We start from the raw sequence: 26,018 nt of genomic DNA on the forward strand, positions 1-26,018 counted from the left end.
ATCAGATCCATGCCGGTTCCCAGCAGCAGAGCAATCTCATCACTCCCATTCCCCTCCCCTTATTTTACTGTACCCAGCAACTTATTCTCTCATGTTCTCAGGTTTAAGTTGACTTGCTCCTCCAAGCAATAAAATTGTGGGCTTGGTAGCCTTTGTGAGTTGCTGCAGTGAATTTTGCTGAAGATGTACTCTACGGTCACAGCACCAGTGGTAGAGGAAGTGAATCTGTAAGATGGTATATTAGGTGCCTGTCAAGCAGGTTGCTTTTCATTAAAAGGCATCAAAGTTCTTAAATGTATTGGAGCTGCACTCCTCCAAGCGAATGTAGGGTATTCCATCATGCTTCTAAATGATTCCTTGCAAATGATGGGAGGGTTTTGACATGTCAGAGGGTGAGCAAGAAACTCCTCCTCTGATCTGTTGCAGACACAGTTTTAATGCATCTGGTCTGGTCAAGTTTCAGACTGGTGGTTTCCCCTGCTATATTGATGTAGAGAGACTCAGTCATGCCATTGAATATAAGAGTTGGTAGTTGGAATTCTTGCTGGAAAGGATCATTGCTTTGCACCTGAAAGACAAATGTTATTTCCCATTTGACAGCCTCTGTCTGAATACACTCTAAGTCATGGGTTGTGAATGAATCAAACTTTTCAACTTCTGCCATCTTGGAGGGAAGCTCATTGCAGCAGCTTGAAGATGGCTGTGCCTAGGACGCTGCTCTGAGAACCCCTGCACTGACGTACTGGGGTGGGATAATTGACCTTATCCATCTTCATTTGTGTGAGATGTGATTCCAACCATTGGAGTGTTTATCTTCGGTGCACATTGACTTCAGTATTGCCAGAATTACATAATGCCACACTCAGTCAAACCCCCTCCTACTCAAAACCAGTCACTCTCTCCTTAATTTTTGACCAGCTGTATGGATCAAGCTATACTTATAACGTAACTTGGAGTCACGAATCACAGGCAAAATCCAACCTAAGCATCAGTGTGCAGGTTATTGGTGAGAAAGTACTAGTTGGTAGCCTTGTTAGTGAATTTTTAATCATTTTGCTGAAGATTGCTGCCAGAGGGAAAATAATTAGCTGGATACGTTTGCCCTGCCTTAAGTGGAGGAAGCAGTGGCAAGAGTCATTTGATTAACAACAATACAGGCCACTCCTGGGTTATGAACAGCCAACTTATGGATGCCTCTACATATGAATATGCTCCCAGAATATTATTAAATTCAAAACTCCGACATATGTTTAGATGCTTGTTTCTACGAATGGCAGGACTAGTCTCCCCTCCTCTCAAGAAGGTAGCATCCATCACCAAGGACCCGCACCATCCAGGACATGCCCGCTTCTTGTTACTACCATCGGGGAGGAGATACAAGAACCTGAAGACCCACCCTCAACGATTCAGAAACAGCTTCTTCCCCTCTACCATCAGATTTCTGAGTGGTCCATGAACACTACCTCATTATTCCTTTTTCGCACTATTCATTTATTTTTAAAATTTAAAGTAATTTCACGTCTTTGCACTGTACTGCTGCTGTAAAACAACAAACTTCACATTATTTAAGTCAAGGATAATAAATCTGATTCTGATTTCCCCTCCCTCTCCTCTCTTCCTCCCCGTCCCTTTCTCTCACCCCGCCCCCATCCCTCCCTTCCTCACCCCGCCCCGTCCCTCTCCCCCCCCCCCCCCCATTTGTTTGTCTGTCTGTCTGTTTCTCTCTCTCTCCCCACACCCCCACCTCCCTCACACCCCCCCCCCCATCTCTACTGTTCTTTTTCTGTTTTTTTTATCAGTCTTATGGGCTTTTGCTGCCATTCATTACAATACTGTGCAGTATGGTTACAATACAGAGTGATTTTTGTGTATTTTCCAACTTGCGAGCAAAATTGAGTTATGAATATCTGTAAAAGTGGAATCTACCTGTTACCCGGGAACACCATGTATCTTTATTGTGGATAAACCACAACAGGAAAGGAGTCTAAGGTAGTCATGAAGCTACAAACTACTCTAGTTTTCACTGGCATTTCTCCTTTGGAGGTTGGTTATTGAGACAATAGTGAGGTCTTCATACTTTCCGATGTGTCAGCGTGGGAATTGAATTCTAATCCCAAATTATTTGGAGTAAAACCTTGAAGAGAGTAGCCTCACTGGCTGTCTTTTGCTAAAGATTACAGACTTCCCTGAAGAACTTGTTTTCCATATCTGTCCCCACGAAGCTTTTTCTCATGCCTTGTCAGAATTTATTTTCATCTCTTCACGGGAATGAAACAAATGGAGATTGAGGTATGGTTGGGCTCTAGGACATCACTAACATCTGTTTTTTATATGCCTACTTTTCCTTTCAATTATACTTTTGCTTAAAGATTATTATTTTGTTTCAAGTGGGAATCATTTACAGATGTTAATGTGGCAAATAAAGTTTTAATTTTCAATTATGAGAAAATTGAAGGAAATTGGTTTCCACTCTCAAGATTCACAATCTAGATATCTTGAAAGTTTGTAGCAGTTGTTCTTCCAAATCTTGCATAACCAGATTATCTTCTCTACTATATGATGAAATATAGCTTTTGTGTAGAGCCATTTCTTATGTGAGTAATACAATGAACAAAGTTTGACCAGGTGTCTAGTTTCAAGAAAACTTCTCCAACCAATGTGAAAAATATTGCAAGAACTCTCTGCTTACACTCAGCATTTATGTACCTGTGCATTTTTCTCTCTTAAGATGGAAACCATGGAGGCTCAAATTCGATCAAAGGCTGATGACTATAGTGAACTGTTGCTAACTAAGGAACGTCTGGAGCGAGATATGCAGGAACAAAGTGAAGAAATAACAAAATTGGAAGCACAGATCAAAGAGCTTGAGGAGGCAGCATTATTGCATGCTGATTCAGAAAAGTGGATTGATCAGCTTGAGCAAGAGATCCAGAAGATGAGGCGAAGAGAGGAAGAATTATCACAGGTAATCAGGGTCCAGTAATTGTATCTTTTCAAAGATTCACTTCAAAATAGTAGAACTAATGTTTGCTTAGTTTGGTAGTCAGGAAATTCTGAGGAAGAGAAAAACTAGGGAAAAAAAGTTATCAGAATCAGAACCAAGTATATTATCACTGACTCGTTGTAGGTTGTGAAATTTGTCGTTTTGCAGCAGCAGTACACTGCAAAGACATAAAGTTACTATAAATTACAAAATAAATAAATAATGCAGAAAAAAGGAATTACAAAGTAGTGTGCAGAGACTGTTCAGAAATCTGATGGCGGAGGGGAAGAAGCTGTTCTTAAATCGTTGATTGTGTGTCTTCAGGCTCTTGTGGCTCCTCCCCTATGGTAGTAACGTGAAAAGGGCATGTCCCAGACGGTGAGGGTCCTTTCAAAACAGAGTTTAAAGCCCAGAGTGTCTTGAGGCTAAATTCAAACTGTTATAGTCCAGAAGTTTCAAGAAATCATGGTGTTAAAAAGCAACTAGATATTAACCTCAGAGTCATAGAGACAGCATGGAAACAGACCATTCAGCCCAACGCATCCACATTGACCCAGTGGGCACCCAACTGCACTAATCCCATCTCCCAGCCTTTGGCCTGTACTCTTCTATGCCTAAATGATTCAAGTGCTCATCTGGAGACTTCTTAAATGATGTCAGTGACCCCGCTTCCGCCACTCACTTGGGCAGTGCATTGCAGATACAGATCTCTGGGTGAAAAAAGTCCTCCTTGTATCCCATCTGAATCTTTTCCTTATCCTAAATCTATGACCTCTTGTTATTTTTCTCCCTCTTGTACGTGGTAAAATTTCCTGCACTCTACCCTGTTTATACCCCTCATAATTTTATATATCTCAATCAGTCATGAGGAGAATTCTTTATGGCTGTGGGAAAATGGCTTAGGAGTGGGACAATAAGATGGCAATTTCAGAAAGTCAGCACACACATGGTGGTTTAAGAGGTGGTCTTGCATGCTTAATGATTCTTACTGAGGTTTGCCATGCCAAGGAAGTTTTGTATCCCGTTGCATAGCCCTTCATTTGAAATGTTAAGAAAAAGCTCTGATTATTTTAAATCTATGATTATTTTAAATATACTGCAATGATACCTTATTACTGCTGCTTAGGCAGTTATGGATAATGTTTCTAAGGTGGGCTCAGAACTGAATTCCCAATTCACAATTTATAATGATTCCTGAATACTGTATGTATTTATATTCCTGCAGGATAAATAAATAGATTGAGAATGGGAAAGATCCAGACAGAATAGTACAATGCTTATAAAAACAAAAATCGTCTCTCCCATTTGAAAGTACCAACTTAGTTTCATAGAGTAAGTATCACGTTAATTGCATAGAAGGACACAGTGTACTTTGTGCAGAAGCTAATTGTGATTAGCTCCATTGCACCCTGTTCACTCATTTTTTTTTTCAGAAAATTTTTTATGGTATTAGGTTTCAAAACTAGGTGCCATGAATAATGTCATCAACTAGTGCATCGGCTACAAGGTTGTTTGGCTCTTTTACCTTACCAACAAACCATAAACTAAAAAGTAAAACCAGGTCATGAAAAAGGATGATTTGCTTTCATCAGTTGAGTTGATCTGAAATATACAGGGTTTAAACATAGTTGACATAGAGTAGATGTTTCCTCTTGTAGGAGAATCAGGAGGCAGTGGCCACCTCTTAAAATAAGAGGTCACCCATTTAAGACAGAAATGAGAGAATTATTTCTCGGGGGTCATGAATCTTTGTAACTCTCTCCCTCCAAAATTTCAGCAGTAAATAGACACAATAAGCAAGGAGGTGAAAGATTACCAGGGGTAGAAGTGAATGTGGAGTAGAGGCTGCAGTCAGATCTGCCATAATCTTATTAAATAGAGGAGCAGTTGTGTGGCTTACTGCTCCCAATTCTTGTGTTGACTTGAAGTGATATTACACAATGTACAAAATGGATATTATCTCAAACAGAATTAAAATTAATGGAATGAAATAAAATAATGTTTCTTTAAAAAGGCATTAGAAGAACTAATGTATTGTATTTTTTTGACAGGACAAGGAATCTCTGCAGCAGCAGCAGTATACTAATCTGATGCAGATCTCTGCTCTACAGTCAAAACTGGATGAAGCCAGACATAGGGTACCTGCTGAAGGACTTTCTGATCAGGCACTAAAGGAGCAGTTACAGAATGAACGACAGGCTCTCCAGACTAAGGAAGATGAGGTAGAATTGAGGGAAACAATTTTATTCATTCCAAAGTATGATGGTTTATTAGACTGTTCTACAATTTCCTTATTAGAGGCACCATGTTTGCCTGCCTTTGATATGAATTTGCAGTCAGCTGACTTATTTAGTTTGTAATCTTGATGATCAGTTCTATGCAATTCTGGTGTTCTTCTCTGATAGCAAGTAATTCCTGATTGGAAACATTATTCACAAATATTTAGATCAAGTAACACCTCAAAGTAAAAAGAGAATGAGTTTTAAGAAATCAGAAATTGAAAATGCTGGAGATATACAGCAGGTCAGGTAGCATCTATGGAGAAAGAACCAGAGTTAATGTTTCTAGTTGATAACTTTTCATCAGACTGGAATAGTGTTAAGAATTGTATGGAGAATTAAACTGATGCTGGATCTACTCCTAGGGAATGAAACTGGCCAAGTAGATGAAGTATCAGTGGATAAGCACTTTGGGGTAGTGACTGTAACTTGGTAAGTCTTAAAATAGTTGCCGAAAGGGATAAAGGTAGTCCAGAAATTAAGTATCTGAATTCCAAAGGGCCAACTTTAGTATCATTAGATAGGACTTGGGGCAGCTACTTGCAGGTAAATCTACAACTTGAAGTGGCTAGGTCTAATGGAATCTGGCTCAGCAGGCAAAACAGGAGGGGGAGATATGTCCAGTCAGTATCTCAAATATTTCTGGAGAGGTGGGGAAGGAAATGCAGCCAAAGCTTTGTACTTCCTCAGTAGCTGAAAATGCAAAGAGCAAAAAAACCTCAATGTTGGATTTAGAATACAGTAGGGAATTGAGGAATGTGCAATAATGAATTTAGGAAAATGCAAAATAGGTGAATCCAGTAAGCACAGAGGCAAGGAGTATATGATAAGATCAGTGGGCAAGGTGAAAGGAAATGTATCTTCTGTAAAGCTAGAACATGAGAAATTGCAATGCTTTGTCTCTTCGATTTGAGAAAATCATGGCAGGCAAGTCTACTTTCCTAACAGGCCCCATGTTGTTTGATTATGTTAGTCCAAAAACATGGATTTCAACCCTTGAAAATACACGACAAGTGAACACATGCAAACATTGGGGAGGAAAAATTCCAAAGTTGAACAATTTTATTATTTTAGTACATTTTGGTATTCTGGAAGGTGCTGCCTGAAAATACGGTGGAACTTGATAGTACCTGCTAAATAATTACAGTGATGGGGGAAAGAGCAGGGAAGCAGGATTAATTGGATAATTCGTTCAAAGCAGTACTGCTGCAGTCTCAATGGGCCAAATGATTGTATTCTGTGGCTACGAATTCGATGATTTAAACAAGTCGGGAATGAAAGGCTGGTAATGGTGAGTGTGAAACTCATTAAAACTCTTTCGGTTTGCTGATGACCTTCAGGGGGTAAAATCTGCTGTCCTTAACTACATTGCTCTGAGCCTGGAGAAGAATCTGAACTGCTGCTCTGAAATGGCACAGCAGGCCACTGAGTTCAAGGGCAATTAGGGATAGGCTTAAAATTTGCCACATTACTACATTCTGTAAATTAAGCAATGCTTGGTTTATCTCCACACACAAGTATGAAGTATTTTGTGAGCTTTCATTGCTATTCTTTTTCCTCCTAATTGGTGTGCAAGATCCCATAGGCAGAGGACTTGGTAATTTTAATAATACCTGTAAGGACTTGGGATGGGTCATTTGGTCAGACACTAACTAGGATTGTTTGCAGAGCTATTTATCATAGTCCAAGAGTATGATTTAGTACTTTATGGAATCTGTATAACAGCAGTTTAATTTCTAATCCTCTGAACATAGGTGAAAATTGTTCAGATGGCATTCTCTTTAATTGGCCTTGATTTCAATAAATAGTTGTACAAGCATGAGGGGTAAAATGTTCCTATACTTCAGTAAGCTGAGGTGCATGCTGGAATTTGTAAGGTAAAAAATTCAGTATCACTTGAAGCAACATGACGTATATTTTATTTTCTAGATCCAAATCCTTGAGGAACAACTTGATCAATTCCGTGAGAATTTAATGAATAAAAACGATGAGATGCTCCAATTAAATATGCAGCTGGAAATCCAAACAAAGCAGTCAGCAATGGCAATTAACCAGCTCCACGAGGAGAACATCCGCGTAAAGGCAAGTTTATTGGTTCTGCATCTGTGGTAATAAAAGATACCTGTAAATCACCAACTCCATAATGTATATATAACTAAATATGATCACCGCTGGCTTCACCTAATACTGTATCATTATTTAGTACTTATTACCAAATAATCTTTTGTTTATTCTGACTCGCATTTTCCAACACGTCTTTCTACCATTCCAAATGCAGGAAGATGTAGCCACTCTCCATATGCGCTTGGGTTTGGATGCAGGTAATGGCAGAGTGCCAGGATTACAGCTGCCTCATGCTTTGCTGCAGGAGAAGAATCAGGAAATCGATGAGCTAAAGGAACAGATCTTTAAACTACAGAAGCAAATGGAAAATACTATAGACAACAAGGTAACCGTGAGTTTACCATTACTGTGTTAGATGGCTTGGTTAATGCACTCCACAAGAGTTAGGTCTGTGATAATTAAATCTTCTTAGTTAAAACATATTTTAAGTAATGCATTGCATCGAGTTGAACCATTCTTCAATTTCCCAACTTTCATCTTCCTTCTAACTGTTAATTACTGTATTATCCTCATGAGAAAGAGAGAATTTGGATCTCTTCTGTAGCTTCAAGATATCCCAAAGCAGTTTACAGTCAATTCATTATTTTGTAATAATGAATATGCATAATTTTTATTTCCTTAAAGTTATTTTGAAGACATTGGTAAATCTGTTCATTAATATCGAAACATACAACACGTCAGGAGTAAAGATAGAAAATACTGGAAATGGTTAGCGGGTCAAGTAACATCTATTGATAGAATCTCAATTTATCTTTCAGGTCAATGAAGGTGAATAAATTGCTGATTTAACAATTTAAAAGCAAATGTGAAAGACTGACAGGAGTGCTTGGGAGGATATTGGGTAGAAAAGTACAAAGGGGAAGGTTTGTGATTTGCTGGAGGGCAGAACTGATCAGATGACTAAAGGGCAAGATGGTGCAAGTCAAAAGAGAATGATAACAGGGCAACTAAAGAAACAAGGATTCATTGCTCATGCGTTATACATCAGATATCTTTTTTATTTTAGGCACTTGAAGAGAAAAATAGTGAAATCGAAGAGCTGAAAACTCAAATTGAACAACTTAATGTTGACCAAGGAAGATTACGTCAGGAAAAAGAAGAGGAGATTGAGCACCTCATTGAGGTTATAGAGAAATTGCAGCAAGAACTGTCACTATTGGGTCCAAACCGCCATGAAGTCAGTGATTCTCAGGAAGACCTTGACATTTTCAGCTTGGAAGAAGGGCCTAGACCAAATGCGGCATCCTCTAGAGGACTTAACGACAATCTGCAGCAGGAGCTGGCATTTAAAGCAGTAGATAACAGAGGTGCTGGAGACTACAAAGAAGATCTTTTTGTGCACTCAGCAGAGCTTCGGGATCAGGTGGAGATGATTTCTAAAGAAGCCTCTATGCAGCTCTTGGATAAAAAGGAAGTTCAGTTCCAACAGAAGTTAGAAGTTCTGCAAACCAGCCTTCAAAACCTGCAGGAGATCAATCACCAGCAGCTTCAGGAACTCCTATCACTTCGTCTGCAACGCAGTGGCCTTCAGGAGGACAACAGTTTGTTGAAGACCCACATTTCCCAAAGAGATGCTGACGTATCTCTCCTCTCATCACGTGTCCAAGAATTGGAAGATGCTCAGAATGAAAAGGAGAAGCTTCTGCAAATGATTGAGAAACAAAGACAGGAAGAGTTGGAAGAAATGGGATTATTACCAACAAAAATAGTGGAGCTTGAACAGGAACTGGCAGACAAGACAGCTCTGTTCCAAAAATGTAATGATGAATTACAGACCTTGCGCTCTGACCTTCTGGAGCGCGATTGTCTGTTAGAAACATTGAAACAGAAGGGTGTGAATCTCCAAGTAGAAGTTGAGCGATTGCAGGGTGAATTAGCCAAGCAGGAAGCCCAGAATGAAGAACTAAAAGACCACTTGAACCAAATTGAGAAAGAACAACAATCAGTTGGCACTACCCCCACTACTGCAGAAATAAAGGAGAAAGATGATCTCTTGGTGAGTCCATTATCTACTTCTCTTGAAATTAATGATCAAACATTTTTGTTAGGTACTTAACTTTTAGAGTGAAGATTTGCATAATCTTAACAGAATATGTGTCAATCTCTGTAGTTTTTGTAAGAGAGATAATACGCTTGTAGTTTTCCCAGTAATTGTTAAAGCACTAAAACGTTTACATCCCACAGAAGTGTCTAAGTTTGCATTTTTCATTAGACCAAGAACAAGTAGTAAGTGTGGACGTTAGCCATTCAACTGCTTGAACCAAGAGCGCCATTCAACTGCTTGAACCAAGAGCACCATTCAACTAGATTGTGGCTGATAACCTAATTTCATTTTCCCACACAATCACCACGTCAATTGATTCGTCAAATATCCAGAAGTCCGTCGATTTCAGCTTTGGGTGTCTAAGCTTAATTCCAGCTTTAGAAAAAATTATAAGTGTTCACTGCATTCTGAATGACCCCCACTCCTATTTTGACCCTCTGACTCCAAGTTCGATACTCCTCAGCAATGGGAAACATCATCCCTGCAGTTGCTCTATTGCACTCTCTATGAATTTTCTTTGTTTCAGAGAGGTTACCTCTCAGTAAGTTGAGTCTACTCCATCTTCCCTCATGTAACAGACCTGCCACCTCAGAAGCCTAGTTTGATGAATCTTTATTCCAGTACCTCTATAACAAGTATACATTAAGTAAGGAGACCAACATGTGCATGAAATTTCAAATGTGGTCTCTCCAAGGCCCTACAGAGTTGCAGTAAAACACCTTTATTCCTACACTCAAATCCTCTGGTAATAAAGGCATTTCTAATTCCCTGCTGCTCTTGCATATTGGCTTTCAGTAATGTGTGTACAAGGACACTCAGCTGCCAAAGTAGCTGACCTCCTATTTTTCCACATTGCACCTTATCTGCCATGTCGTTGCTTGTTCATTCAGCTTGTCAATACCCTCTTGATGCTTCTATGCATCCTCATCATTTATCGCCTTCCTCCTTTCTTATTATCAGCAAAATTGGAGGGTTATATTTGGGCCCCTCAGCTGAATCATTGATTATAAGTTGTGAAAAGTTGGAGCCCAATCAATGATACTTGTGGTACTCCACTGGGCAACTTCCTTCTGTTTTCTATCAGTTAGCCAACTGTCAATCCATGCTAGTACACTGCTCTGAATTCTGTCCTCCAGCCTTGTTCACCAAACTCCAATGTGGGTCTTTCACAAAAGCCTCTGAAGATCCAAAATTCCACTGGTTTCCCTTATCCATTCTGCTAGACATGTCTGTAAAGAATTCCAATACATTGGTCAAGCATGATCTCCATGTTGACTCTGCTCAATCAAACTATCCAAAATGTTTAGATCCCTGATTAGTGATGCCATTACCCTGCACCACCACCACCCCCCCAATCCACTTTTACCTCCTTCTCTATCCCTTTTGAAACATCTAAAATCTGGAACATGAAGCCGCCAATCCTGCCCTTCTGACAGCCAAGTCTCTGTAATGGCCACAACATCATAATTCCACATACTGATCCATGCTCTGAGTTCATCACCCTCATTCTTAATATTTCTTGCATTAAAATAAAGACATTCCAACCCATCCAACTGACTGTGTTTACGACATATCCACTGTTCCTCATAGTCTCCCCGCATAATGTATCTACCTTTACACCAACTGCTTCATCCCTGACTTAACACTCTGGTTCCCATCCCCCTGCCAACCTAGTTTAAACCCTCCCTGACAGCTCTAACAAACCTGCCTGCAAAGACATTGGTCCCTCTGAAGTTCAGGTGTAATCCATCCCTTTTGTACAGGTCATACCTTCCCCAGAAGAGATCCCAGTGATCCACAAATCTGAAACCCTGCCCTCTGCACCAACTATTCAGACACGCATTTGTCAGCCATATCTTCCTATTCTTACCCTCTCTGGCGCATGGCACAGGCAGCAATCCAGCCTTGAGGTCCTGCTTTTTAGCTTCCTTCCTACCTCCCTCTTCGCTCTTCAGGACTTCATCCCTTTTCCTGTCTATATCATTGTTACCAACGTGTACCACAACTTCTGGCTGCTCTCCTTCCCCCTTAAGAATGCTGTGGACTCAATCCGAGACATCTCCGACCCTGGCACCTGAGAGGCAACATACCATCTGGGAGTCTCGTTCTTGTCCACAGAATCTCCTATCTGTTCCCCTAACCAATGAATCCTCTATCACTACCGTAGTCCTCTTCTACCCCCCTTCCGTTCTGTGCCACAGAGTCAGACTCAGTGCCAGATCTCTCACCCCACCAAGCAGTATCCAAAACTATATACTTGTTATTGAGGGGAACAGCCACAGGGGTACCTTGCACTGACTGCCTATTCCCTTTCCCTTCCCTGACGGTCACCCAGCTACCTGCATCCTGCAGCCTAGGTGTAACTGCCTCCTGGTAACTTTTGTCTATCTCCTCAGTTTCCCGAATGATCCAGAGTTCAACCAGCTCCAGCTCCATTTCCCTAACACGGTCTGTAAGCAGCTGCAACTGGAGGCACTTCTCGCAGGTCTAATCATCGGGGATGCTAGAGGTCTCCCTGATTTCCAACATCCTGCAAGAGGAGCAAACTACTGCCCTGCCTGCCATTCCCAGTGCTCTGAACTATGCAATAAGGAAAAAGAGACCTTACTTGAACTTAGTCTCCACTCACTCACTCTGCCTCTTCACACCAAATCCTCTTGAGCTCTTACACTGAGCCACTCACACAATGGCCGCTCCACAATCTGCATCTTTTCCTATTTGCATATCTATTGAAGTTCTAGCTGTCTATTTTTGCATCTTGCTATTTACTATAACTTTCCTGTCATCAATTTCTTGACAGCTTTTTGTTGAATTCCAAAATGCTCCCAGTCTCAAGTCTTTCTTTTCCTAAAGTGGTCTCTTTAATTTCTTCAGTAATCCATTATTGGATTACTTTTCATGTTGTGCTCTAACACCTAATAGGAATTTATTGTAAATGATGTATTATTTCTTTAAGTACCAGCTATTGGCTGTCCATTATCATATCATTTAAAGCTATGACAACCAAACTTCCCTCATATCATCATAATTACTTCTGCTTGGATTGAAAACCCTGGTTTCAGATTGAGCTATGGACTCTATCTATGCTTCTGCCTCAGTAAAGCAGCCAGCATAATCAAAGACCCCTCCCACCCGGGACATTCTCTCTTCTCCCCTCTCCCATCAGGCAAAAGATACAAAAGCCTGAAAGCACGTACAACCAGGCTCGAGGACAGCTTCTATCCCACTGTTATAAGACTATTGTACGGTTCCCTAGTACAATAAGATGGACTCTTGACCTCACAATCTACCTTGTTATGACCTTGCACTTTATTGTCTACCTGAACTGCAATTTCTCTATAGCTGTGACACTTCACTTTGTATTCTGTATTGTTTTCCCTTGTACTACCTCAATGCATTGTGTAATGAATTGATCTGTATGAACGGTATACAAGTTTTTCACTATCGTGGTGCAAGTGACAATAATAAACCAATTCCAATTCCAACAACATCACTTCTGAATATAAAGTAAAATTCTATCAAATTATCCTTCTTTACTATCTTTTCTGGGGGCCGCTTTACCACAAGAATATTAATTTACTCTTTAGTGTTGCAGAGAACTAATTTAAAATAGTTCTCTCATTGATTTCTCAACATACTCATTAGGAATCCGTCTTGCATACAATCCAGGAGTTCATCTATCCCCTTCATTAGCATGCAAATTTGAGATTTATTGCAATTTTGTTTTTCACTGTTGCATTCATGAAGATTTCAGACAAAAGAACAAAGCCACATTATGGTGAAGAATTCAAACACTGAATTTAAGTCATCTTCCTGTGACACAGTGCCTGTAGATATTGAGTAGCTTTGAGAATTTCCTCTGTCGTACTCTTAAGACATTTTTATGGATAAAAGAAAACAAGGGTTGGTTGGCTCAACAGGATGTGCTTCAGTTGGCACTTGCTGCAGATACAGGCAACTAGCAATTCTGATTTCAACAAAGTGTGAATGTTTATTACTCTTGGAACTTTTCTTCCTTGGTAATTTGTTATACAGTAGCACAAGAATCGCCCCTGATGCAGCTTGACTTGCCATGGAAATGTTGTAAGTGCTTGGAATCTGAGGGTAATTGTGTCACCCCATGTAGGTATTGTCTTTGCTGTAGTCTTGTAAAATTGAGGGAATCGTGAAACTTCTGCCTGTTGTGAGCTAACAAAGACTTCTTATGTCACGTTTTTGATCTTGTGTTGCTTTGCATTTGCAAATTGCCTTTGAAGCTTTCTCATTTCTTCCTAAACTGAAATGTAGAAATTGCTGCTGAGCCCACCAGGTTGTTGTCCAGAAGTTGGCCTGGTTGAGAATTTTTTGCTGGGTGAATCATTATTTAAATTGCTCTGTTTCCCAAATCATTGGGAAACTTTTGTTGTCTTAATGAATGGGGTGGTGTTAAATAGGAAGTTAGCTTCAGGTCTGTCTCAACTTATCCAATAGCTTGAGGAACAGTGAACCATTGTCATTGTTCTTGTATTTTAATAGGTTCTTGTCAAAGCATTCCTTAGAACCCAGTAAGTTTGTACTGTGTGCAGATCAATATGATTCGAAGACTGAGGATGACCTTGTTAATCTCTTTGTGCTTGTCTGGTGCTTGTGCATCAGTAGTGGTTGTAGTGTATTGCAACTGACCCTGTCCTTAGCATTATTTACATGTCATTCCAGCAGCAGAGACTTTGTATTGACTGGGAGCAAAATCCTGGTCATCCTCTCACACAGAGCATTATCCTTTAACTTGAGATGTTGCCCCATGATTGAGCTCAAATCAATGATCAGTATTTGACCATGGTTTATATGACTTGGCCGATAACTTCCTTGACCAGCCAAACCAATGAGCCAACTCTACAGATTCTTAAACTGAAAAATATCTGCAATGAGTGCATATTATTTTTTTCATAATATTTTCATTAAATTAGTGTTTCCAGTTGATCTGTGGAGGAAACATTGGAACTGGCTTGTACCAGAGATCAATAAATCTAAATGCACAAATTAAAATGCTGTGCCGCCCACAAAATGGCTAATGGGAAATGTCTGTTTCTCATTTCCCAAAAGCAGGAGAAGCTGAGACAGATGGAAACTGCCTTGCAGCAGAAAGAGATGCTCATCACCCAGCTAAATACCGAACATGAGAGACTGCAAGCGGATCTTTCTGTGGTTAAGGAAGAGCTGAACTCCAGTGCAGAGAAAGTTGAGAAGTTGCTGGAGGCTGAACAGGTGAAAGTGATTGATGAGCTTGAGCTATTGTGCTGTATTGAGATGCCCTGTGTCTAAATTTAACTTTAAGCCATGAATTAAGCCAAAAAAGAGTTGCATTAAATTCATCCAGGTAAACCAGTTATTTTTAATGTGCTTTGAAGTTGAATTCATTTTTCTATTTCACTTGTAACGATTACTGGTTTACCACCAAATTGTGACAGAAGAAAATAACCTTTGATCATATTGTCTGGCTACTCAATATCATTCATCAATGCAGCCTACCAAGAACTGTGATCTCCTAGCCAAAGTGACAAAACAAAATTAAAAAGGACAGGCAATTTTGAGTAGTCAGAGAAAGAGGTACGTTGGCTATGGTAGATTGGGAAATAACTTTAGAAAGGATGACAGTAAACAAGCAATGACTAACTTTTAAGGAATTAATACATAGGTTACATATCCCTTTAGAGCAAAAACAAAACAAGAAAATGTTTCAGCTATGGATGTCAAGAGAAGTAAATGTTAGATCAAAAGAATGATGCCAGGCTACCTTTAAACTTATTCTGGAACCCTGTGCTCCCTTTAAAAATCCGTGGGTCCTTGTTTTGTAGAGTTATACAGCACGGAAACAGGCCCTTTGGCCCAACTCATCCTTTCTGACCTAGCCCTCTGAGCTAGCCCCATTTGCCTGCGTTTGGCCCATATCCCTCTAAACCTTTCCTATCCATGAACCTGTCCAAATGTCTTTTAAATGTAATCATACCCACCCCTACCACTTCCTCTGGTTGCATATATATTACCACCTTCTGTGTAGAAGAACTTGCCCCTCAGGTCCCCTTTATATTTTTCCCCTCTCACCTTAAACCTGTGGCCTCTTCATTTTAGATTCCCCTAGCCTAGGATAAAGACTGTGACTATCCACCTTATCTATGCCCCTCATGATTTTCCATACCTCTAAGTTTCCACCTCAGCCTCTTATGCTATTTGGAAAAAATGGCCCCAGCCTCTCCAGTCTCTCCTTATAACCCAGGCCTACCATTCCCAGTAACATCCTTGTGAATCTTTTCTGGAGCTCTTCCAGCTTAATCACATCCTTTCTATAGCATGGCAATCAGAACTGCACACAATATTCCAAGTATGGTCTCACTCACATCTTATACAGCTGTAACATGATGTCAAAACTCTTGGACTCAATGCCCACATCAACGAAGGCAAGTTTGCCAAATGTCTTCTTCACCCTTTCTACCTGTGTAGCCACTTTCAGAGAACTATATACTTGTATCCCAAGTTCTTGCTGTTCAATAACACTCTCCAGGGTTCTGTCATTCACTGTGTATGTCTTGCCCTGGTTTAACTTCCTAAAATGCATCACTTTGCACTTGACAGAATTAAATTCCATCTTCCATTCTTTTGTTCACTTTCCCAGTTGGTTGAGATCCTGTTGTAATCTTAGACAACCTTCTTCACCGTCTGCTATGTAACCAATTTTGGTGTAATTCACAAACTTACTAACCATGGCACCTATGTTCTTATCCAAATTGTTAATAAAGATGATAGACAACAGAGGACCCAGCATGGATCCCTGTGGCACACCACTAGTCACAGGCCTCCAAATTGGAAAAACAACTCTCCACTACTACTTTCTGAACTCAGTTGGCTAGCTTGCCCTAGATCCCATGTGATCTAACCTCAAGGACCAGTCTACCATGCAGGGGCTTATCAAAGGCCTTGCTAGAGTCCATGTAGACATTGTCCACTGTCCTGCACTCGTTGATCCTCTTGGCCACTTGCGTTCCTTTTAGACATGCTGGGGACCCCGTTTCCTGCACTCCCTTTAAAGACACACTTAGTTTACTGGAAAATGTATATGACTGTGTAACATTTTTTTAAAAAGTGAATTAAATGTGTGTTGGTGTATTAATAGGAGCAACATCTAATAGTCAGGAAAGTTTGTCAATTCAGATCCACCAGAGTTTTCCTGTAATCATATATGATATCACTGGGGTTGCCTGGAACAATTTTACTTGCTAATATTAAGCTATTTATATAATTATTTTTCAATTTATTTGGTGCGGACTTCGCTTGCGTTTCTCTTAAAGAAGGGACAATATGAACTGCTGCAAATTTATTGGTTGTTATCCAATCTTAGGTGAGAAAGCATATTGTATGAAAAGGGTGGCCAAGTGGCATTAAAATTGCTGTGCTCATAATTTCCATGCAGTGTTTCTAAATATCAAGTGTTTATAAACCTCAGCCAATGGAATTGAACAAGATATCAAGTGTTTATAAACCTCAGCCAATGGAATTGAATAAAATTTGAGGGAATGATACGTTGTAACTGTAACGTTGGTAGGTAGAGACCAACAAGGCCCTGGAAAGCACAGTAGGTCCCTGCACCTTTACCTTCACCTCAGAATTAGTTTGATACTCGTATTGTGATGCTTCATAGAGGGGGTTAGAGATGGCTGGATAATTTGCTAATTGAGGTGTCAGTTTGGACTTCAGCAGTGGTTAGGAACAGAGGGGTGTGACTATGGGGACTCATGGATGTGGTGGTGTAGTAGGTGCAACCTTTGATTTTGACCTTGACCAATGGATACAAACTAGCTGCTGCCATAGATGTGAGCAATTTGATCATATATTGTTGGGTGGAGTTATTCAAGGAAGGGAATGTATTAGTGATAGGGGACAGAATAGTTAGGGGGATCACCACTACTTTCCAGAGAGCCCATATCCTTTAAATAAATTAACAAAAAGATAGTAGAAATTTCAAAATGTTTATTTGGTATGGATATCAAGGATTACAGAACCAGCTCCAAAGGAGTAATGGCGGAGATCAGTCATGATCCAATTGAATGGACATAAGAGGTTTTCATGGCTTAAGCGTTATTCCTGGTACTATTGTATTCCTTTTCATTTCGGTCCCCTCCTTGAATAAGCCTGCACCAAATAGCCCATCCTCTGTCTTTGCTCACATCTGCACCAGCAGCAAGTATTGGTATTGGTTTATTATTGACACTTGTACCGAGGTACAGTGAAAAGCTTGTCTTACAAACTGATTGTACAGGTCAATTCATTATACAGTGCAGTTACGTTGAGTTAGTACAGAGTGCATTGATGTAGTACAGGTAAAAACAATAAAATAGTTTATAATACAACTTGCATCTTGGTAATGAGGACTGGTAGTGAATTGTAAATGTGCCAGCTACATTTACAGTGATAAGTTAGAATCAGACAGCTCGCAAGGAGGCAAATTGGACACTTTTTACACAATCTTACTAATATCTCCTCAAATTGATACGAAGTTCCCTTTTCAAAATGCCACCTGAGTGCAGTAATTTCAGTTGCCTTTCAAATTTCAAGGATTTGTGATTTTTACTTCCTCTATTTAAAATAAAAAGTTCACTTTAAAGATTTTGGTGGTGATCAGTTATCATAGGTCACTGGGAACATACAGTGGCTATAGTTCAAATTTACAATATGGAAATGCTACAATTTGGTCTGGAGTTGGTCATACTTTGGCAAGCAAATATGTATTCTCCAACTAACATTTTAATTTGTGCTTTCTTTGGTTTTTAGGTAAAAGACCACACCATTGCTGACTTGGAGATCCATGCTCGCAACTTGAAAACGCAGGTGAACCAACTGCAGGAGGCCTTATTACAGCAGGAGGAGGAACTGGCAAATCGGGCAAAAGAGGTAGAAGACTTGAATGAGAAATGTCAGAGGCAGGAACTTCAGTTGCAGCAGCAGTCCAATGTGGAGACTGATAGGCCACAAACCACCCGTTCAATTTGTAAAGAAGCTTCTCAGACTTTTGGTCAAGGTGGACATCAGCCATTTGCCTACAATCACACAATCAATGAGAGCTTGCTGAGTTCTCCAGAGATAATGAGAAAGTATGAGGAAAGTCTGGAATGGATGAATGGGCTGCACACATCCAGGATTTCTGAGATTAGTGAGGTCCATAGTGCAGACGTGGAGTTGATGCAAAGCAGATCATCTGGACTTGAGAAAAACACAGAGAGAGAGAATCGGAGCATTCCCTCTGCGAAAGACAGAAGACAAAGGCGTTCTCCATCCCCATCTGATTATGCATATTCGCTGTCTGAATCCTCTGATACTGAGAAGGTGAGAGTTGAAAAGCTGTGCCTTTTAATATCGTGCTTTTACTTTGTTTGTGCAGTTGAATCAATCATAGCATCGTACAACTCGTGGGACATGGCTAGTATTTTAGGCATCTTTCATAAACATTCATACATATCTATACATGCATATAGCCACTGGTTCCCCTTGAGTACCTTGTTATTTACATAAATTTAAAAAAAACTATTAGATTCTTAATATTGCAGTAATCATTCTGGTTTGTTTTTTCCTCCACAGGTACAACTAGAATTGACACTGACAGCAATGCAGGAAGATAAGGCTTCAACAGTGTCAGTTCCTGATTGGATAAGTGATAGTTGTGGGAGCTGTGAGTATGTCAGAAAGAGCATGCACACACACAAGAATTCCAAACTCCAAACAGACAGCATCCGGGGGCAGGATTGAACCCACATCTTTGGGCTGTGACATTCAATTCGTCAAGTTGCACCACTGTTCCATCCTTTGTTTTTTTAGATACAGATCTAACTTTGTTTGGCCATTCATGACAGGAGAGCACTCTCACCACAGGAATTAGCTAAATGAAACTCCTTTGAACTGCCTCCAATGCCAGGATATCCTTTCTTAAATACGGGGGCCAATACTGCACAGTACTCCAGGTGTGGCCTTAACAACACCCTGTACATTTGCAACAATCCTTCTCTACATCTAATCTCCAACCCTCTTGCCATGAAGGCCAATATGCCATTTGCCTTCCTGATTACTTGCTGCACTTGCTTGCTAACTTCGTGCTTCATCCACAGGAACACTTAGATCCCTCTGTACTAAGCTCATCTCCATTTAGAAAACAGTCTGCTTTTACATTCCTCACACCAAAGTGCATGACGTCACACTTTTCGACATTAAGCTCCAGTTGCCAAATTTTTGCCCACTCACTCAACCCTTCTATGTCCTATTGCAGAGCCCAAATACCCTCATCGCAGTTTGTCCTGGCACCTGTTTACGTGTCATCAGGAAGCGTGGATACATAAAACTCTGCCCCCCTCAAAAGATTAAAGCCTACAGGATCCAGGGCATAAAGGTGGTTTCGTAATAAGAGGCTGGGAGCATTGGAAGATAGAGGACTCTGTGAGGTATACAAAATTATGAGGGGAATAGGTAGGGTTGATAGAAATAATGGTTTTCCCATGGTAGAAGTGCCTAAGGAAGAGGGTGACAGGTAGGTGGTTTAGAGGGGATCTGAGGAGGAATTTTTCTCAGAGTTGTTGGAACCTGGAGTGTGCTGCTTGAGGAGGTGGTGGAGGCAGATGCTCACAATATTTAAAAAGCATCTGGAGAAGCACATGTGCTGAACTACAAGGGTTGATGCTGGGACCTTTGATATACTTTAAAATTTGAATGTAAATATAGGAGATATAATTATTAAATTTGTAGATGACAGGAAAATTGCCACTATTGCGGTTAGTGAGGAGGGTTGTCCAAAGCTACAGCAGAATGTAGGTGGGTGAAGCAATCGCAGGTGGAGTTTAATTCTGACAACTATGAGGTGATGTATTTTGAGAGGGCAAACGAGAATAGGACATAGACAGTAAAGGGCAGGCCCCTAGGGAGTGTTCCTGAGCAGAGGAATCTTGGGACAAAATTCTTTGAATCCCTGAAAGTGGCAGTACAATAGAGAGAGTGGTAAGAAGTCATATGGGATGCTTGCCTTCATTGGCTGTGGCATAGAATATAAGAGCTGGGATGTTGTATTATTACTTTATAAAATGTTGGTTAGGCCACATTAGGAGTGTGCCATTCTGGTTGCCAACCTATTGTTACAGAGTCATGCAGCGCAGAAATGGGCCCTTTGGCCCTTTGCCAGCTACACTAATCCCATTTGCCCGCTTTGGTCCATATCCTTCTATGCTTTGCCTATGTAAGTGTCTGTCTAAACGTAGTAATTGTACCCGATTCCTCTTTCCCTGGCCTCCCTCTTGCTCCTATTATATAATGTCTTGGATATTTCATTTCTCTTTTTGCCATACTAATTTCTTTCTTAAATTCTCCCCTCCACCCTCTATATTCCTCAATAGACTTTCTCAATTCTGGTTGTCTTTACCTTCCATATGCTTTTTTTCCCTGATCAAACCTTCAACATGGTTTGTCGTCCAAGGTTTCCTAGTCTTACCATCTTTGCCTTTCAACCTTACCAGAACACAGTGGCCTCAAACTAACTCTCTTTTAAAAGACTCCCACTTGTCATCTGTATTTGCACCCACAAGTACCTGCTCCCAATCTACTTTTGCCACACCCTCTCTTATGCTATTGAAACGGGGCTTCAAGACCTCGTTTTTTTTTGAGGACCAATCTTAATGCAACATAATGTCCCAAGTCTTATATTCTAAGAGTTGGGAGAGATTTCCCCTGAGAGGCCACCTCCTCCCCTAACAGTATCCAAGGTAGTAATCTGTTTGAGTGGAGAATGACCACAAGAGGATCGATGTGATTGTACTGGACAGGATGCAGAGTAGATTCACCAGAATTTTACCTGGATTGGAGCATGTCAGTTACAAGGAGAGATTGGATAGCCTGGGTTTGTTTTTCCTGAAGTGGAGGAGGTTGAGGGTGATCAGATAGAGGTATGCAAAAATATGAGGGGGTTAGATAGGGTAGATTGTAAGCATCTTTTTCTCTTGGTGAGGATGTCTAAGATAAGAGAGCATAGGTTTAAGGTGCAAGATTAGGAGGTTTATGGGGAATCTGAGGGGTATTTTTTTCCCCGCACAGAGTGGTTAGAATCTGAAGTGCACTGTCTGAGGAGGTGGAGACAGAAGTTCTCAACATTCTGGACAAATGAACATAGAACGTAGAACAGTACAGCACAGGAACAGATCCTTTGGTGCCGAACTAATTAAACTAGTAATTAAATGCCTAAGTAATCCCTTCACCCTTACACGATGTCCATATCCCTCCATTCTCTGCATATTCATGTACCTGTCTGAGCCTTGTAAAAGCCTCTTTCATACTTGCCTCCACTAGTACCCCTGGCAGCACATTCCAGGCACCCACCACTCTCTGGGTTAAAAAAAAGCTTGCCCTGCATATCTCCTCTGAACTGACCCCATCTCACCTTAAATGCATGCCCTGAATTATTTGACATTTCGACGCTGGGAAAAAGATACTGGCTGTCTGGTATATCTATGCCTCTCATAATCTTTTAAACTTCTATCAGATCTCCCCTCAGCCTCCACTGCTCCAGAGAAAACCCTAGTTTGTCCACCCTCTTTTTATAGCACCTGCCCTCTTGATCCAGACAGCATCCTGGTAAACCTCTTCTACACCCTCTGCAAAGTCTCCACATCCTTCCTATAATGGAGCAACCAGAATTGAATGCAATACTACAGATGCAGCCTAATCAGAGTTTTGTAAAGCTGCAGCATAACTTCCTGACTCTTGAACTCAATGCCTCGACTAATAAAGGCAAGCATACCATACGCTGCCTTTACCACCCTATCAACCTGTGCAGCCACTTTCAGGGAGCTTTCAACTTGGATTCCAAGATCCCTTTGTACATTAGCACTGTTAAAGATCAATTCATTTCGACTTTGTCTTTTATGTGTGAACCAGTCAGCACACTTCCCCCAATACGGTGAAATCTTGTGCACCAACCTTTTACGTGGTGCCTTACGAAATACTTTCTGAAAATCCAAATATGCTATATTCACAGGTTCTCTGTATTGACTCTGCTTGCTGCATACTTGAAGTACTCTTAACAAATCTGTAAAATGTGACTTTGCTTTAGCACTGTTAAAGATCAATTCATTTCGACTTTGTCTTTTATGTGTGAACCAGTCAGCACACTTCCCCCAATACGGTGAAATCTTGTGCACCAACCTTTTACGTGGTGCCTTACGAAATACTTTCTGAAAATCCAAATATGCTATATTCACAGGTTCTCTGTATTGACTCTGCTTGCTGCATACTTGAAGTACTCTTAACAAATCTGTAAAATGTGACTTTGCTTTCATAAAACTCTGATTTCTTTTAATTCCATTAAGCTTAGAGTCAGTCATAGAGACACAGGACAGAAACAAGCCCTTTGGCCCACAGAATCGATGCCAGCCCATTTACACTCAAGCCATTATTTATTCTCCCCACTTTGAGCAACTCCCCCAGATTCTACCACAAACCTACACAGTAGGGATAATTTACAGTGACCAATTAACTTACCAGTCTGTATGTCTTTGGGTTATGGGAGGAAACTGGAGCACTCGAAGGAAACCAACGTGGTCGCAGATGGAAAGTGCAAACTTCACATAGACTGCACACATGCTCAGGATTGAACCCAGATCTCTTGCCCTGTGAGGCAGCAACTCACAGCGCCAGTTTCCTGCTTTCTGTCTGTCTTCCTTCTTGAACACACTATGTTTTGAAAAACATGAATTATTGGTTCTACTGTCTCTGCAAACAATTACTTTAAAATCCTTGACTGCAAGGTGGCATGGAAAGGCCTGTTTCCATGCTGCATGTCACTTTGATTCTAAGCCATTATTAGCACTTAGCAAATTATCTGCCTTTAGTCCCATTAGTTTTTCAATACTTTGTCCTTCTTCATAGTAATTGTTGCAAGTTATTCCATGCTGTTTGAAATAAGTCCATCAGAAACCTTGGGGATATTTTTGGTGTACTCCACTATGAAGCCTGATGCTAAGTATTGGTTTAACTTGTCTGCCATTTCTTGTATCTTGCTATTTGTTTTGGTATAATTACTTTTCTCCCTCCTTTTTAACATTTGCTTGTGGTTCCTGGAGAACCTCCCAGCCTTTTGCCACTTTGTATGCTCTAGATTTTGGTTTAATACTTTCCTTGATGTCCTTTGTTCACCACATGGTTCATCTCTCATTGGTTTCCTTTTTCTGATGGGGCATTATGAAATAGCTACTTAAATATCTACTACTACTCATAAGATAAGATTTCTTTATTAGTCACATGTACATTGAAACACACAGTGAAATGCATCTTTTGCGTAGAGTATTCTGGGGGCAGCCCGCAAGTGTCGCCACACTTCTGGTGCCAACGTAGCATGCCCACAACTTCCTAACCTGTACATCTTTGGAATGTGGGGGAAAACCAGAGCACCTGGAGGAAACCCACGAAGACATGGGGGAGAACGTACAAATTCCTTACAGACAGCGGCCGGAATTGATCCTGGGTCGCTGGCACTGTAATAGCGTTACGCTAACCGTTACATCTACTAATCTTTTATTTTAGCCTATTTTCCCAGTCCATTCTGGACAACTTCTCCTTCATACCTTTGTAATTGCCCTTATTTAAGTTGAGGGCTTTGATTTTGGACTTCTCAAACTGTATTTGGAATTCCACCTTGCTGTGATCACTTACTTTTACACGAAAACACGCCTGCACTTCCAATGCAGGAAGACAGGTTTGTTGTTTTCATATTTACAATGGCAGTCATATGATGGTATCACAATAGTGGCAGCTTCAGCCTTTAGTATGGAGATGGGCTTGAATTCCATTCTGCTTGAATGGTCTGCAGTCATTCTATCTAATTTTTTTCCATGGTAAAATGTCCTTTCACTATCTTGGTTGAATTGGGTTAATTAAGAAATTTTGGCTGTGAAAGAAAGAATGGATTGGAAAAACTATTGATTAATTTTCCTTCCACAGGTACAAGTTTGGATCTCGGAGCAAAACTAAATCAGGAGCTTGAAACCACAGAACGTCTGGACAATAGTTTTGTGGAGTATCTACAGCGTCGTGGAATTGCACTGATAGACGTGGATAGTCATGCAAAGGGTGTTGCACTGTCTGCTGAGGAAGTGCCTTCTCCACAGCTACAGGTCAGTCTTTAATTTTACTTCACAACATTGATGAGGACAGTGTAGTTTATGTAGTCTACGTGGACTTCAGTAAGGCCTTTGACAAAATCCCACAAGGAAGGCTGCTCCAAAAGCCCAAGGGCTCCAAAGCAAGTTGTCCAATTGGATCAAAAGTTAGCTCTGTAATAGGATATGGAGGGCACTGGCCTTCATTAGCTGGGGCATAGAATTTCGGAGTAGGGAGGCCATGGTGCAACTTTATAAAACTTTGGTTTGGCCATAGCTGGAGTATAATGTTCTGTTTTGGTCACCACACAATATGAAGGATATGATTGCACTGCAAAGGGTGCAGAGGAGATTCACCAGGATGTTGCCTGGGATGGAGTGTTTCAGTTATGAGGAGAGGCCGGATAGGCTGTGTTTGTTTTCCTTGCATCAGAGGAGGCTGAGAGGAGATCTGATATGCAAAATTGAGTCCCATAAATAGTGTGGACAGTGAAGAACTTTTTGCCCCCTAGCAGACGAATCTGAAACTAATGTGAATAGGTTTTAAGTGAAGATGAAGAAGTTTAGTGTTGATCTGAGGAAAAATATCTTCACCCAGAGGTAGTTGCAGTCTGGAATGCACTACCTGAGGAGCTGGTGGAGACAGAGACCCTGACATCATTAAGAAGTATCTACATGAGCACTTGAATCAACAAAGTATATAGAAGGCTGTGGATCTAGAAAACTGTTAATCTGGCACACTCATGAATTTGGTGCTAGACTGGCAGATTTTCCCAACTATCAGATGTGACTTTATTAATACTTCACACAATTTTACCTCTCTTTATTTTTGAAGATGTTATACAATAACATTTTTGTTAAGCTGGTAAGTTTCAAGAGAGCATGGCCAACCGAAGAAGCGAGTTTAAAGGGACCACTGGACCCTGGCCAGTAGACAAGCAGTGTGGGAACAGGGGCTCTGGTGTATAGACTGGGAGAGTGGGAGTGGGGCCTCAGTGAGTGGGTGGGGAGTGCGGCAGGCATTACCTAGTGAGCTGGATGTCAAACTATTGGGATTTCTGAATGGTCAGTAGCAGATTATCTGAATTTTACTGTAGTATACGTGGGTACTAATTGACTAGCTTGGGCATTCTGTGCTCCATGACTCTAACTTTAAGAATACACACTTTGAAGGGATAGGCCTGGAATAAGTAAATATGTTGCCTAGTAATTTTTTTTTAGAAATTAGCAGAAGGGAATATGGCATAAGGAAAAATAATCATTTAGACCTTTCACATCCACCTTGGCATTTAACAGAATATAAAGTTAAAGAGAAGATTGTGGGGATGCAGTCCACTGAAAGTACTTGTTAATTGTATTGTGGTGATTTTTGTTGTCCATTTGCATTCATATCAGGGCACATTTGGCATTTCTAGAACATCATCTCAATTTGT

The 26,018-nt window shown here is 40.6% G+C and overlaps 1 protein-coding gene across 1 annotated transcript in view; it reads left to right on the plus strand.

Annotated features, from left to right (window-relative positions):
• The window catches only part of pcnt (pericentrin), a 203,315-nt gene that overhangs the window by 145,105 nt on the left and 32,192 nt on the right, over positions 1-26,018 (plus strand). The window contains exons 33-41 of the mRNA XM_052012027.1: positions 2,729-2,965; positions 5,035-5,205; positions 7,192-7,348; positions 7,545-7,711; positions 8,393-9,382; positions 14,513-14,674; positions 18,233-18,784; positions 19,037-19,127; positions 24,428-24,600. Of these exons, the coding sequence (XP_051867987.1) occupies positions 2,729-2,965; positions 5,035-5,205; positions 7,192-7,348; positions 7,545-7,711; positions 8,393-9,382; positions 14,513-14,674; positions 18,233-18,784; positions 19,037-19,127; positions 24,428-24,600 (2,700 nt within the window). The remainder of the gene's footprint in view (positions 1-2,728; positions 2,966-5,034; positions 5,206-7,191; positions 7,349-7,544; positions 7,712-8,392; positions 9,383-14,512; positions 14,675-18,232; positions 18,785-19,036; positions 19,128-24,427; positions 24,601-26,018) is intronic.

Source organism: Pristis pectinata, chromosome 1 (assembly GCF_009764475.1).
Source record: "Pristis pectinata isolate sPriPec2 chromosome 1, sPriPec2.1.pri, whole genome shotgun sequence".
Taxonomy (NCBI): Eukaryota; Metazoa; Chordata; class Chondrichthyes; order Rhinopristiformes; family Pristidae; genus Pristis; species Pristis pectinata.